This window comes from Panthera onca, chromosome A2, assembly GCF_046562875.1.
Source record: "Panthera onca isolate mPanOnc1 chromosome A2, mPanOnc1 haplotype 2, whole genome shotgun sequence".
In the NCBI taxonomy this organism is placed as follows: Eukaryota; Metazoa; Chordata; class Mammalia; order Carnivora; family Felidae; genus Panthera; species Panthera onca.
Genome location: NC_138340.1, coordinates 81507776 through 81521654, shown reverse-complemented (window position 1 = coordinate 81521654; position 13879 = coordinate 81507776). Strand labels below are relative to the sequence as shown.

The 13879-nt window shown below is 37.7% G+C and overlaps 1 protein-coding gene across 2 annotated transcripts in view; it reads right to left on the bottom strand.

Annotated features, from left to right (window-relative positions):
• FBXL13 (F-box and leucine rich repeat protein 13) overlaps nt 1–13879 on the bottom strand; it is a 210341-nt gene that overhangs the window by 57737 nt on the left and 138725 nt on the right. For both annotated transcript variants that reach the window (XM_078442538.2, XM_078442539.2), the window contains 3 exons: nt 5286–5384; nt 4634–4751; nt 4374–4536 (listed from right to left, as the gene is read on the bottom strand). In XM_078442538.2, coding sequence (XP_078298664.2) covers nt 4374–4536; nt 4634–4751; nt 5286–5384 — 380 coding nt within the window. The remainder of the gene's footprint in view (nt 1–4373; nt 4537–4633; nt 4752–5285; nt 5385–13879) is intronic.

Sequence of the window (13879 nt, the reverse complement as noted above, 5' to 3'; positions counted from 1 at the left end):
CACCAAAAAAAAAAAAAATAGTCTGATTAAAAAATGGGCAGAGGAACTGAATAGATACTTTTCCAAAGAAGACATATTGTTGGCCAACAGATACATGAAAAGATGCTCAAAATCACTAATCATCAGAGAAATGCAAATCAAAACCACAATGAGATATCACCCCCACACTAGTCAGAATGTTTAGTATCAAAAAGACAAGAAACAATGAGTATTGGTGAGTATGTAGAGAAGGGCACATTTGTGCACTGTTGGCGGGAATGTAAATTGGTGCAACTACTGTGGAAAACAGTATGGAGGTTCCTCAAAAAATTAAAACTAGAACTACCAGAAGATCCATCAATTCCACTACTGGATATTTACCCAAAGAAAATGAAAACACTAATTCAAAAAAATATATCTACCCCATGTTTATTGCAGCATTATTGACAATAGCCAAGATATGGAAGCAATATAAGGGTCCATCATTAGATGAAAAAAGATGAGATCATGCCATTTGAGACAACATGGATGGACCTAGAGGGTATTATGCTAGGTGAAACAAGTCAGACTGAGAAATTCCAAAACCACAGGATTCAGATCATAGTGAAATCTTTTTAAAAAATGAATAAAAAGCAAAAAGATGAATCAGACCTATAAAAACAGAGAATAAACTCATGGTCTCCAGAGGGTAGAGGGGTAGGAGGATAAGCAGAACAGGTAAAGAGGTGTAGGAGATACAGGCTTCCAGTTATGGAATAAATCAGTCACAGGAATGAAAGGTACAGCATAAGGAATACAGTTAATGATATTGTAATAGTGATATATTGGGACAGATGATAGTTTCATACAGATAGTGAACATAGCATAATGTATAAACGTGTCAAATTATTAAGTTGTATACCTGAAACTAATGTAATATTGTATGTCAACTATACTCAAATTAACAAACAAAAGAAAAACAGCTGGTAAAAACTAAAAATTCAATAACCTAATTTAAGTCATCAAAACCAAAACTGACCCTTTCAGAAAATGAAATTAATAAGTAGAAGGCATATTTGAAAAGTTCCTTTGAAATGCAGAAGGATAAAGAATTAGAAATAAATGAGATTGAAAACAGAGAACTAGGATTCAATCTTTAAATAAAGAGGATTCTTGAGAAAGAGAGAAAAATAAATTAGAACAGCAATAACCACAGATATATAAAAGCTTTTAAAATAGGAAAACAATCCATATGTTAAATCAAATTAACTTAATAAGGAAAGTCTAATTCCCTTAGACATTAAAACATATTATAAAGCAATAATAACAGATAACATTTATTGAATGCATATTATATGCCAGACACTATTCTAAACATATTACGTGAGTTAACATATTTGATCCTTACAACAATCTTGAGTATATACTGTTATTTACCCCATTTTATAGATAAAATACTGTGCAGGATTAGATAGAGGATGGATAAATGAATGGAACAGAAAAGGTAGTCTGAAAACATATACATATACACACCTATCTTTTTTTTTCAGTTTTAAAAACACCATTTTATTTTTTTCTTAAATTTGTGAGGTACATCTTTGTGAGAAGGATTTTTTTTAATCTGTGCACACCTATCTATATCAACTCATATATGTGTGTATGTACGTATATATGTGTAAGTATATGTATATGTATGTATATATGTATATATAATTTTCTATTATAATCCAGGAGGCATCAAAAATCAACAGAAAAGGATTATACAGGTAATGGTACAAGTTAATTGGTTAATGTATTTAGTCCCAAACCTGGCTGTGCATCAAAAGCAGCACAAGCTGGGTTCCATTCCTAAATATTCAGGCTTAGTAGCTCTGTGGTAGGGCTTGGGCATGTGTAGTTTTATTCAGCTCCTCAGGTGATTCTGATACCCTGGAATTTTTATTTTTAAATCCTATATATGTTTTTAATTTATCTTTCCATTAGTGATTTCTAATTTAATAACATTGCAGTGAGAAAATGTAATTTGTTGATACCAATAATTTGAAAATCGTTGAAATTTGTCTTAAAACTTCATGCACAGTCCATTTTAAAAAGGAGGGTTGGGGGCGCCTGGGTGGCTCAGTCGGTTGGGCAGCCGACTTCGGCTCAGGTCATGATCTCACGGTCCGTGGGTTCGAGCCCCGCGTCGGGCTCTGTGCTGATGGCTCAGAGCCTGGAGCCTGTTTCGGATTCTGTGTCTCCCTCTCTCTGACCCTCCCCTGTTCATGCTCTGTCTCAAAAATAAATAAAACGTTAAAAAAATTAAAAAAAAAAAAAAAGGAGGGTTGTGTGGTTGAGGAAAATGTATATTCTCTGACTCTCAAATTGACTGTTTTTAGGCTTATCTCTTAGAGATGAAGTTTTAAAAATCTACTGTGAAACTCTGATATCTTCACCCCATGATACACTCTTTCATATTTTTCATCTTTTTTTTTTTTTTTCACTCTGCTGTCATGGAAGAGATTATCTTCTGTCTCTGTACTTCTCTCCTCAGTGAGTTCTAACCTGCTGATTGGCAATCCATTTAGTTTCTTTATTTCAATAACTGCACCATACTTTTTATTCCTAAAAGTTTTATTTTCTTAAATAAATCTAGTTATTATTATTATATATTTTCCCTGATCATATTTCTGATTTCATTAATTTCCTCAAACATTTTATACATATTTCTTATATCCTATGTCTGATAACCCCAATAATCTGAATTATTTGAAGGTCAAATTTATTTTGCTGTTTCTGGTGACTCATATCTTCATACATCTAACAATCTTTAATCGTGAGCACCTATATTTTATTCTTAATCTATAGGAGTCCTGGAGGCCTAAATAGAAAATACTTTCCTCCAGAGAAGCTTCGAGCTAACTTCTTTGCAGGACCCTGGGTGCTACCTACCTAAAACCATTTTGTCCGCCTTAAAGAGGTCCAGGTCTAGCCCCTGTGGAAGTCTCAGGTTCTGCTTCCCTACCTTGAGTCTTGGTCAGAGCTGATTCTCTCAGTGGCGGCGTTGACATAAACATTTATGCTCAGAGCAGCAACGAATCCCAAGAGAGCGTTCGTTGAGAGGATGGTACAGAATCAGGATATTGGATATTGGATCTTTCTCTTACTCTCAGCAGTGTATTTAAAGTATGTCTCATCAAGGATCTAAATTGTGGCAAAGAGTCCTTTGAAATGTTTTGTTAACTATACTGCTAGAAGTAGAAAACCTCCATTTATTTTAAAAGTAGTTAACCTGCAGAAGCCTGAGTGAAGTATGAGGATGAAACTCAATTTTATTTCACATATTAATACAGATAGGATACTCTGTGTGTGTGTGTGTGTGTGTGTGTGTGTGTGTGTGTGTGTGTGTGTGTGTGTTCTGTATCACTATGTACCTAATAAACCCAAACTTTGTGCCTTAAACATTTATTCTCTCCCAGTTTCTGGGTCTTGGGAATTTGGGAGTAGACTAGCTGTATGGTTCTATCCTAGGGTCTTTCATGAGCTTGCAATAAAGATTCCACTGGGAATTCAGTCATTTGAAGGCTTGACTAAGGCTGGAAGGTCTATCCAAGCTCACTCACGTGGCTGTTGGCAGGAGGCCTCAGTTCCTTGCTGGGCTATTCACTAGACACCTGGATTTCCTAATCCACATTTTTCCCCATTTCAAATCCAGTTCCTTCCCTCACCCATGGTGACTTCCCATTTTAATAATAGGGATCATGGGTCAAGATTTTTGTAGTTTAACTTATTACTCTGAGTAGTCCTATGCTCTCCCAAATATTAACCGACTTCCTAGTCAACTACTGTTTTGCCAGCCTGTGGCCCTATAAGATCATAAAAATGTACACAGACAAAAGCCTGAGATCCACTAGGGAAGAGGTTCCAACAAAAATTGGACCCTTGCCCACCTGAGAATACCAAGGGAGAAACCCAATGCCCAACTGAAGAAAGGGTTTCGTTAAGAACTTGTCTTCTGTCCATATGTTAGGGGATCCACACAGAGGAGAAATCTCACCAGTACTCAAGAAGAAACCCTTCAGTAAGGTTGGTTCCTCCTAAGCAACTAACGAACTCCATTTGGGAAAAGACCTGTTAAATGAACTAGCCATGAGAACCCTCACTAGGAAAAATAGCCCACAAGTGTTCCCGTGATTTCATTTAATCTTATAAGGGACCATGATTCCAATTATCCTGACAGTCTCCTTGCCTTTCCGTATAACCAGCCTGGGGTCGGTGCCCCTTAATTGTGTTACCACAGAACTCTGTACTTCCCTGCACTTGGACTCCTGCTTTTCATGTTTATTCTACTAACCAATGAGCACCTTGAGGAGAGAGTCTCGCGCATTCTAATAATCAGTATTTCTTAAACAACATTTAACTGAATGACTCATTACCTTATACAATTTGCCAAATTCAACACAGTTAGTTGCTTCAAAGGTGAAAGTGACTTAAGGCTACTATCTGTTAATCTCTTGCAGTCTGCCATGTAAATGTGACTGATATTTGGATAATTCTTATCTATAAATTTGAAGCACGCATCAGTAATCCTTTTATTTCCTGTTTAAAAAAAAACCAGAAGACAAGTATTGTATTTGTAATGCCACAAGAGTAAAAGTAAACATTAATGCTGAACCCCATTTTTAATATCACAGACCTTCAAATCGGATCTTTCTGAGGTTACACGTAGAAAGAGCTTTAAAAGCACAATCAGAGATATGTGGAGCGCCAATGAAAACTATTGATGTAATACGAGGGCACCTTTCAACTAAAGCCTTTAGAAGAAGAAAAGATGATAAAATTTACCACAGTGTATAGAACAAGCTTAGCAAAGTAATGAGGTTGTTTTTCTCCATACTTTCAGAAGCAGACATATTAACCATTACATTTTCCTAATTTCAAAGACAATGGGACTTTTATTCAATATATTTTAGTACATTCACATTTGAGTACTGCAGAGGAATCAGAATTAAATCATGTTACAAAGGTATGGGAAAACATGAGAAAATGAAATGCTGACAAAAAAATCACTACATTTAGAAGTCTGACATATAGCACTAAAGTCAACATTTATGCTTAGGCTATAGTATCTTTGAAACAAAAATATTCCAATTGTGAAACAAAGTGTATTAGGGCATGTATAGATTCAAATGTTCAACTGTATGTGCATGTATAAATTTTAAGATGATTTTCTTGCTCTAAAAACAGCTAACTTGAAAATCCCACTCATATTTCTCAACAATTCAGGCCACTAGAAAATGTGTGCATTAATTGGGACTGAGAAGAAAATGTACTTTGCAACTACCTACTTTTATACAGTTGTCCGTCAGAGTTGGCATGTCGTTGATGGTCAGATGCATAATTCCAGTGCAGCTGTTTGCAATGTTCCTGAAGCCTTGGACTGAAATCTGAATCGTACAAAGTAGGTGAAAATGATGGTAGAACTCATTAGCATGACAGCTAATAAAACCCGAGTGAAGTCGTAAGCAAAGGTATGTCATGATGTTGCTACCATATTTTAAAATTGGAACCATAAAATATGACAGACATAAGAGGTAAAGAATCTAGTCTTGATTTCTTTACTATTTAATTTCTTATATGTATATTATGCAATGATCATCACAATAGGTCTAGTTAACTTATTGTTTAATTGTTTTATTGAGGCAAAATTCACATAACGTAAAATTAATCACTTAAATGGGCCCTTAACCATTCATGATCTTATGCAACCACAACCTCTATATGGTTCCAAAATATTTTTATCACCCTAAAAGGAAACTGAATCTATTAAGCAGTTGCTCCTTATACTCCCCTTCTCCTAGCCCCCAGCAATCATTAATCTGGGTTCTGTCTCTGTGGATTTACCTCTTCTAAATATTTCACAGAAGTAGAATCATATAGTATATGGCCTTTTGTGTCTTCTCTCTTTCACTTAGCGTAATGTTTTTGAGGTTCATCCATGGTGTAGCATGTATCAGTACCTTATTCATTTTTATGGCTGAATAATATTCTATTGAATGAATATACGGCATTTTGTTCATCCATTCACCTATTGATGGATATTTGAGCTGTTTCCATCTTTTGGATATTTTGAACAGTGCTGCTATGAACATATATATGCATCTATTTGTTTGAGTACCAGTTTTCAATTGTTTTGGGTATATATGTAGGAGTGGAATTCCTGGACCCTATGGTAATTCTATGTTTAACTGTTTTAAGGAACCACCAAAATGTTTTTTACAGTGATTGCACCATTTTACGTTCCAACCAGCAATCTAATAGTGTTCCCACTTCTCCACATCTTTGCCAACATTATTTTTCATTTTCCCATGTTTTTCTTTTTTTTAAGTTTTTATTTATTTATTTTGAGAGAGAGAGTGCACAAGTTAGGGAGGGGCAGAGAGAGAGAATCCCAAGCAGACTCTGGGCTGTCAGTGCAGAGCTGACATGGGGCTTGAACTCACAAACCTGTGAGATCATGACCTGAGCCAAAATCAAGAGTCAGATGCTCAACGAACTGAGCCACGCAGGCACAATGCATGGCCACATTTTTATCCATATCAGCATCTTTGAGATTATCTACCCTATCTGGCACCACTAAGTGCCTGAACGAGGCATAACTAAAAAGAAAGCTTTAAGATTTTATTGTTGCTTCACATTGCTAAGTTAAAACAGAAACCCTCAAGCCCTTAAAGTTCTGATCCAAAATACTTAATAAAGGAATTTCAGTTTCTTAAAGTTAAATAACTAAATTAGGAGGGGAAACATTCCATTTTTAAATGCATGTGAATGAGTATTATTTAACTTGTGTAGCTGTGTGAGAAAGTGTTTTCAGCCCTGTTAGAGTTCTCATAAAGTGAATGTGATTGTACCATGTTATGGAAGTCACAGCTCATAAGTGACTCCTCACATGTGATGACATATTACAAAATGCCTGGAGGTGGGAACAGCAGAAGAGACAGGTTATCATAAAGATCTTGGACTTCTCTTATAGACTGAGGTAGCCTCCAGGAGATGAGGAAACAAAGTATCAGGTTCCTTGATCAGTTTTCTCCAGATTACAAATTGACAGAACAAGAACACAGATGTTCAAACTCTTAATCCAATGTTCCTTCTGATGAACATTCTTCAACAATAACATCCATTTCAACTGTCCCACCCCACATGCCGTAGTTCTTTAGACCTAGCTGCTCCAGCCAGAAAGACATCTTACTTCTCCAGTACTCAGTGGACCTCTCTGTTCTTTGTCTGACCTTGTACCTCCCTTTGCCTCTTTCTCTTTTCATCTATTCAAGCCTTAACTATGTCTCAAGTTCCAATGACTCCAGCTACTTTCCTTCTCTTTCCCTTACAAGCCTAAAACTCTTTATTTTAGCCATAACTCTTTCCTATAACCTGCATGTCTTAATTCCCCCAAGGAGATGATCTTACACTCTTTTTTAACTTCTTACTGTGTTGGACAACTATCTGTGGCTAAATGAATTAAATTTAGGAGTAAGACAAATAACGTCTGGGAAAGAGTACAGAATTTGGCTACAGAAAAAACCAAAAACATTTCCAAGTCGAAGGTAAAGCACAAAAGTGAAAGGAAAGCAGTGGGAGCACTGGACTTGGATGAAGTGGCAAGGTCACCCCTGGGATGAATAGGAAAAGGTAAGGAGGGAGGGAAAGCTAATGGAAGACCCATAAGGCAAGAGTGAGATATTTTGTATTGTAGTGTCATGGATTCTTGAATAAGTTTCCATAAGTATTCCCAGAGAAAGGTCCAGGGGAGATGAATAAACATTAAAAATCTGGAGATCAGAGGAGGGAAGAATGTTGGGCTTAGAATCAGCAGAGCTGGGTTGGAATCTGGCTCTGTTTCTTTGTCACTTGTAACACAAGGCAACTCAACCTCTCTGACACCTAGTCTTCCCATCTGTAAAGTGGGGATTATCATATGGGTATATTATTAATAATTCTAATTAATATTGATATAATAATGGTAATTGATAATGTAATGTTTCATTAATTATAATTATTAATAACATCTGTTTTAGGAGATACTTGGGAAAACAAAATGGGGTAATGTGTATGTAAAAGTGGTCAGTTAGCACAATGTCTGGCATGAAATACTGGATACCAGTTTTCTTATTAGTGTTCTTCTGGGTGCATTGTGTTCCCACAGAGAAGTACAGATTTGTGACCTAGAGATAGAGGAGCTTGAGAGATCATTCTAGTGCATCCCTCACATTGCAAAAATAAAGAAATAGTATTCAGAGAAGTAGTGTGATTTGAGAACAGGTTCTTTATCTGTTCTTCATGTCCCCAGTGTCCCCAGTGCTGGACAGTGTCAGACAGAGTGAGTGCTCCATAAGTGCTGAATGAATGAATGAATGGTCTTGAGTCACATCATCTATGGCAGAGCGAAGGCTAGAGGCCACCTCTCCCCATCTGACCCACAATTCCAGGGATGGGAATAGTTGGGTTTTTTTAATATGAAATTTATTGTCAAATTGGTTTCCATACAACACCCAGTGCTCATCCCAACAGGTGCCCTCCTCAGTGCCCATCACCCACCCTCCCCTCCCTCCCACCCCCCATCAACCCTCAGTTTATTCTCAGTTTTTAAGAGTCTCTTATGGGAATAAGTTGTTTTTTACAACACTTCTAAATTTCTCTCCTTTCTCTCAGCCCTGGTCTATTACCCTAGCACTATTATTTCCAATAATGGCTTCCCCTAAAACACAAGATAAAAAAAATTAAAAAATTAAAAAAACCTTTTCTCTCTTGCTGTCTTGGAAACATATTTATGACAAGATTTTCTGAACAAGGGAAAAAATTATAGCAGTAATCAGCCACAGCTGAGTGATTCCTTGCAGCACAGCCAAACGCTTGGTGCTATCAACCAATAAGACTGTGTCCAGAAAAGGGGTGGGGGAAACCTCTAAGAAGAGCTTTTTAGTTTTGTCCTGGCATGAAATGCTTAGTTCTCTACACAGTTTATTTTAGAATGTCCAAAAAGATGCTTGGCTAATACTTTATGACTCAAATATTCTCGCCACAGTCTTTTAGGCCAACCAACTATTAACTTGTCCTTTCTCTTCACTGAAATAATGGGAATATAAGCCTGAGAGTAACAATCCCTCTCGAAGGGGAAAAAAAGTATTTTACCATGTTAAAACACCAGGCTTTGCCACAGCTGATACATGTGTATCGTGTGTTTAATATTCTTACAAAACTCGGGATCTAATCTCACTGTGTTTCCTTGCGAGGTGATTTGGACTTCAGTTTTGATACCAAGTGGAGCCCTGCCACCCTGCTCTTTGCTGTCAAACCCCCGTTGGTTAGGAAATTGGGGGAGCTGGCCACACCAATGCCATCATAATCGCAAGTCCCAGCAGACAGCTACTGCTGCTAATGGGGGCAGAGAAGCTTTGGTGATCATAGGAAATCCTCTCCAGCTGCCTCTGGGTGGGTCTGAACCCATGAGCAGGACAGGACAGAGCTGTCTGAGGAGGAAATGAGTTGTCAGTAAGCCACACGAAATGAAGACCAAAGCGTTGAGCACCAAGAACTAGCTCACATCCCGCTTTGCTGTTGCAAGGTGGTAAAAAGAAGGAAGGAACTTATCTCAGGGAGAATAACATATTACTAAGCTTCCACTTTCCACTTCTTTAAAACACTGAACCAGTTAGCTCAGCAACACAGAAAGGAGATGTATGTAGGGCCAGAGCCTCTATGACAGCTAGAAATATCCATCTTAGGTAGACATTGCCCAAGTTGTGTTCCTGTACCATTTCCAGCTGTTTCTCTCATTTGAACAACACTGTAACCCATGACTAATGGGTAATGTAATGACTTTAGTCATATCCATATATCCTTCATGACCTCCTGGTGACCTCAGAGAAGCCTGGCTTAGCAAGTAGAATGAATTGTTGGAGAGAAAGACAAAGATTTTTCCCCAAAACATGCAACACTTTGTTTTATTCCATTCAAATGTGCCACAAACTTCTAAAATAGCAACAGTTCCCAGAGTCTGTGCTAAAAGGGCTTGACAGGCTTTCATATATTGTGTCCTCTGTGATGACAAGAAGAGAGGCCTCATTATAACTGCTTAGATGATGCTTTACTTTCCAGTCTATATATTCTTCATGGCTACCCCCTCCTCTACGTTTGCTAATGTACTTCTCCTAGGTAGCCCTCCCTGACCACTTCAGGTAGAACTGTTTCTTCCTCTTGGATCTCAGAGCACCAAACAGTATAGCCTTAAGTTTGAATTTTGTATCCTCTCCCTTGTATAATAATTATGTGTACACATGTTTACCATTCCTGCCCAGGAACACAGACAGAATTTTCTCCACCATGCCCTTCACAGTACCACACAAGTGCTTGGCACTGAGTATGATACTACAACTGTTTGTTAGTAGACCAAGTCATTGTTGAATAAACTGTTGTAGAATGTAAATGAGAATTAATAGTTCTAAGGCGGGGGAAGGGTAATAATACGGTCATTTATTAAAGATTACTGTATTTATCTAAAAACATTGAAACGCCAAACATAAAAAAGAAAGTTTCATTTTCCGACGTGAGTGGGGAATTAGAATACAAGATTAGCGAAGCCTCCAGATGCCAGGAAGGCAGGCATTGCAACTCCGTGCACTCACTGCACAATGACTGTGAGCTGTGACCTGCCGAAGTAGGCTTGACCCTTCTTACACTTCATCATTCTTGTTTAGCTTACACCATCTTCTTCTTTTCCTCACCCAATGGCCAAATTGTTCACAGCTCCTCCTGTACGATAAATGGAGCTTCATCTCCCTTTTAACCAAGAGAATCACAACCATAATACTTTTTATTACAACACAATGATCCACAGAGCTACTTGATTTGTCTAGACTTATTGAGCTAGATGGTGGCTTTATAGCTACCATTGTAACCATAGGCTTCACTGGGGGCCCAAGACCCAAGTAGAGTTTTGTGAAGAGTTGATGAAATTCTGTATGTAAGTCACATCCTAAGAGAGGGAGCAGAGAAGAAACTGAAAGAAGGATGGTTTTTCAGAAAGCCCTAAAGTTTTTCCAAACCTTTTTTTAGGAGTGCGAAACATGATCTTAGTCCCCTAAGACTCATCATTTTGTCATCTGATTCTTCAAGATCTAAAAATTGTTGCCAGATGTTTCATTTGTTACTGCTTAATGTAATAAACATCCTTACACATTTTGCCTACAAAGAGATTGCATTAAGCTATGGATGTTAGCAGTAGATGTTTGTTATATTTATTTTTTATTTTCAATATGGCTAGCATAAAGTTATATTCAAACTCGTAACAACCATTTAAATTTAGATGAGCCCTATCTACAAGATATGTAAAATGATTTTCCTGTTCAACACAGTTCAAAGTATAATTCAGAAAGGTCATAAAGCATTCCTTTAACAGGGAAACTGAGACACAAGACCTGACTGAGAAAAGCAGAAATTGCACTGTGGTTTTTCTGATTCATGACTGATTTTCCACTAGAACCCCTTCATATTAATGACATTTAAGACCACAAAATATTTTTTTCAAATAGAAAAAAGTGCAACTTTTTTTTTTCTTTTTTACTGTTTGCAGTATATAGCACTTCACAGTTTTACAAATGATAGTCTAGTTGTATAGAACATGGTATTCAGAATTAGTTGGATCAAGGTTATCATTTTGGCCCGGACACTTTTTGTGTGACCTTAGGCAAGTTACTTTATCTTAGCACCATTTTCAATAGTGTGTGGGGCCAGTTTATACCAGTTTGCAAGTGCAAGTTGTTAAATTTGTAGGAACTCTGCAAGCCTATTGTTAAAGACAGTTATATTAAAAATTAAGTCATATAAACTTAAAATTAAAATTAAATAAGTTCTATTAACAAAGGTAGTGAATATTCCAACTCATCAACTCCTAATTATTTTATTACATGTTACCATTTCCTATGCTCTTGAGGATATTTGTGTGTATTGGATATATACAGCGACAGCATTACATAACAGTTACATAACATTACATAACTCTTCAGTGACTTCTCATTGGCAAGTTGAAATAGGTCATGGTGAGAGTATTTACACCATGGAAATCAGCAACCATTGCAAATCAGGGCTTTCTCTGCTTCCTGCCAGTTGTTAAATGTTTACCAGCACATGATTTTTCAGTTTTCACATCTCTAAAATGGGACTAATGATACCTACCTTATACAGTTATGTATAAAGATTAAATCAGATAATAAATGTAAAACACTTACCTCAACACCTAGCACCAAGTCGGTACCCAAACAAATGACAGCAATTATTATCACCATCCATTAAAATACAGAATAAGGGAAAATGGAATCAAACAAATGTAAATGAATCATAATTTTGAATTAACTGTTGACAATTCATTTTGGTACATAGTCTGCTTATTCATAACTGGTTTAGCTGGTCACACAACTCTTACTGTTCCAATTGCCCCTTATTGGTAACCTAGCAAATCTGTACCTCCACTCTCAGCTCTGTGCCAAGGACCAGACTTATACACAGAAACACAAAATTCTCAAGCTGAAAAGGATCTCAGAGATCATCCAGCCCAAACTAGCCATTCTACAGATAAAGGAACTGAGGCAGAAAAGCTAAGTAACCATTCAGAGTTGCACAAGAGGGTAGTGGCACAGCAAGGACTAGATCCCAGGTGTCCCAAGTCTAGCTTGGGGCTCCTTTCACCATCCCACTGCCTTCTGCTGCAGGAGAGAGAGAAAGAAAGAGAAATCCCTTTCCACTCTTACTTTGCTTATGCAATCTCCCTTCCATTTGGCCAGTACATTCATTCCTGGACATGCCTCTGTCTCCCACCTCCACCACAATCCCCAGAGGCGAACAAGTAAAACCTTCCATGATCTTTGCCTTTCTAGAAGGGGAGTCTGTAATTTATGTAGCCTAGAGAGAACTGAAATGACCTTGGAATCTTCCTGTTTGCAGTTTGCACAGCCTACCTTTAAGATCCATGGGTCCCAGAGAGACTTAACAGTACAAGAACTACTGATAAACCATTATTATTGTGTTGAGTCATTTGAACATTTCTGGGATGCTGTCCCTTTTCATTTTTGTTGACTTGGGTGTAGTGACTAAAAAATAATTGATGAAAAAGTACTTTCACTGTAGTATTTCATATTTTCCTAAGCTCTTTTCTTCCCCTAAATCTAAAGCAATGTGAAATTCCCCCCTTACCAAGAAAAGACTATCAGACTTTGCTCTGGCAAGTTGCTAACTTCTCAGCTTCCTAACAGACTTCTTGAGCTTCCACCTGAAGCATCTGGCTGGCCACACCCTGAAATTGGCTGCCACTTATTTCGTTCATTCATTCACTTGTTCATGAAACGTTGATCAAAGTCCTACTCCTACTACATGCAAGGTACTTACTGTATTATGTGCTGAGGATAACAAATACACAGATAAATAAGGCACCATCCTGGCCATCAAGGAGGCCATGATGGGGAGGACAGCAGACAAAAAAGCAAACCACTGAATATGTAGAGAATGCTTAGTGAAAGTACAATAATAAAAGAACAAACAGGAAGGATCATAACCTAGCTTGAGTTGGGGGAAAAGGAGGGGGTCAGTGAGAACTTCCTAGAGAAAGAAGGTTGTGATTGAACAAAGCCTCAAAGGATGCATAAAAACTAATCTGGTGAATGGGAGAAAGGGACAATATGAGGATCACTCTAGATGCTGGGTTGAGAGTAGACTTGTAGGAGGCAGAAGTGAAAGCAGAGAGACCAATTAGGAGGTCGTCATAATCAGTGCCAAAATGGCCAGTGCCAGACACCCCAAGGCAAGAGCTCATGTGTTGAAAGAACAGCAAGGAAACCAGTGTGCCCGGAACAGACTTGGTAAGTGGCAGACCAGTAGGAATTAATGCCAG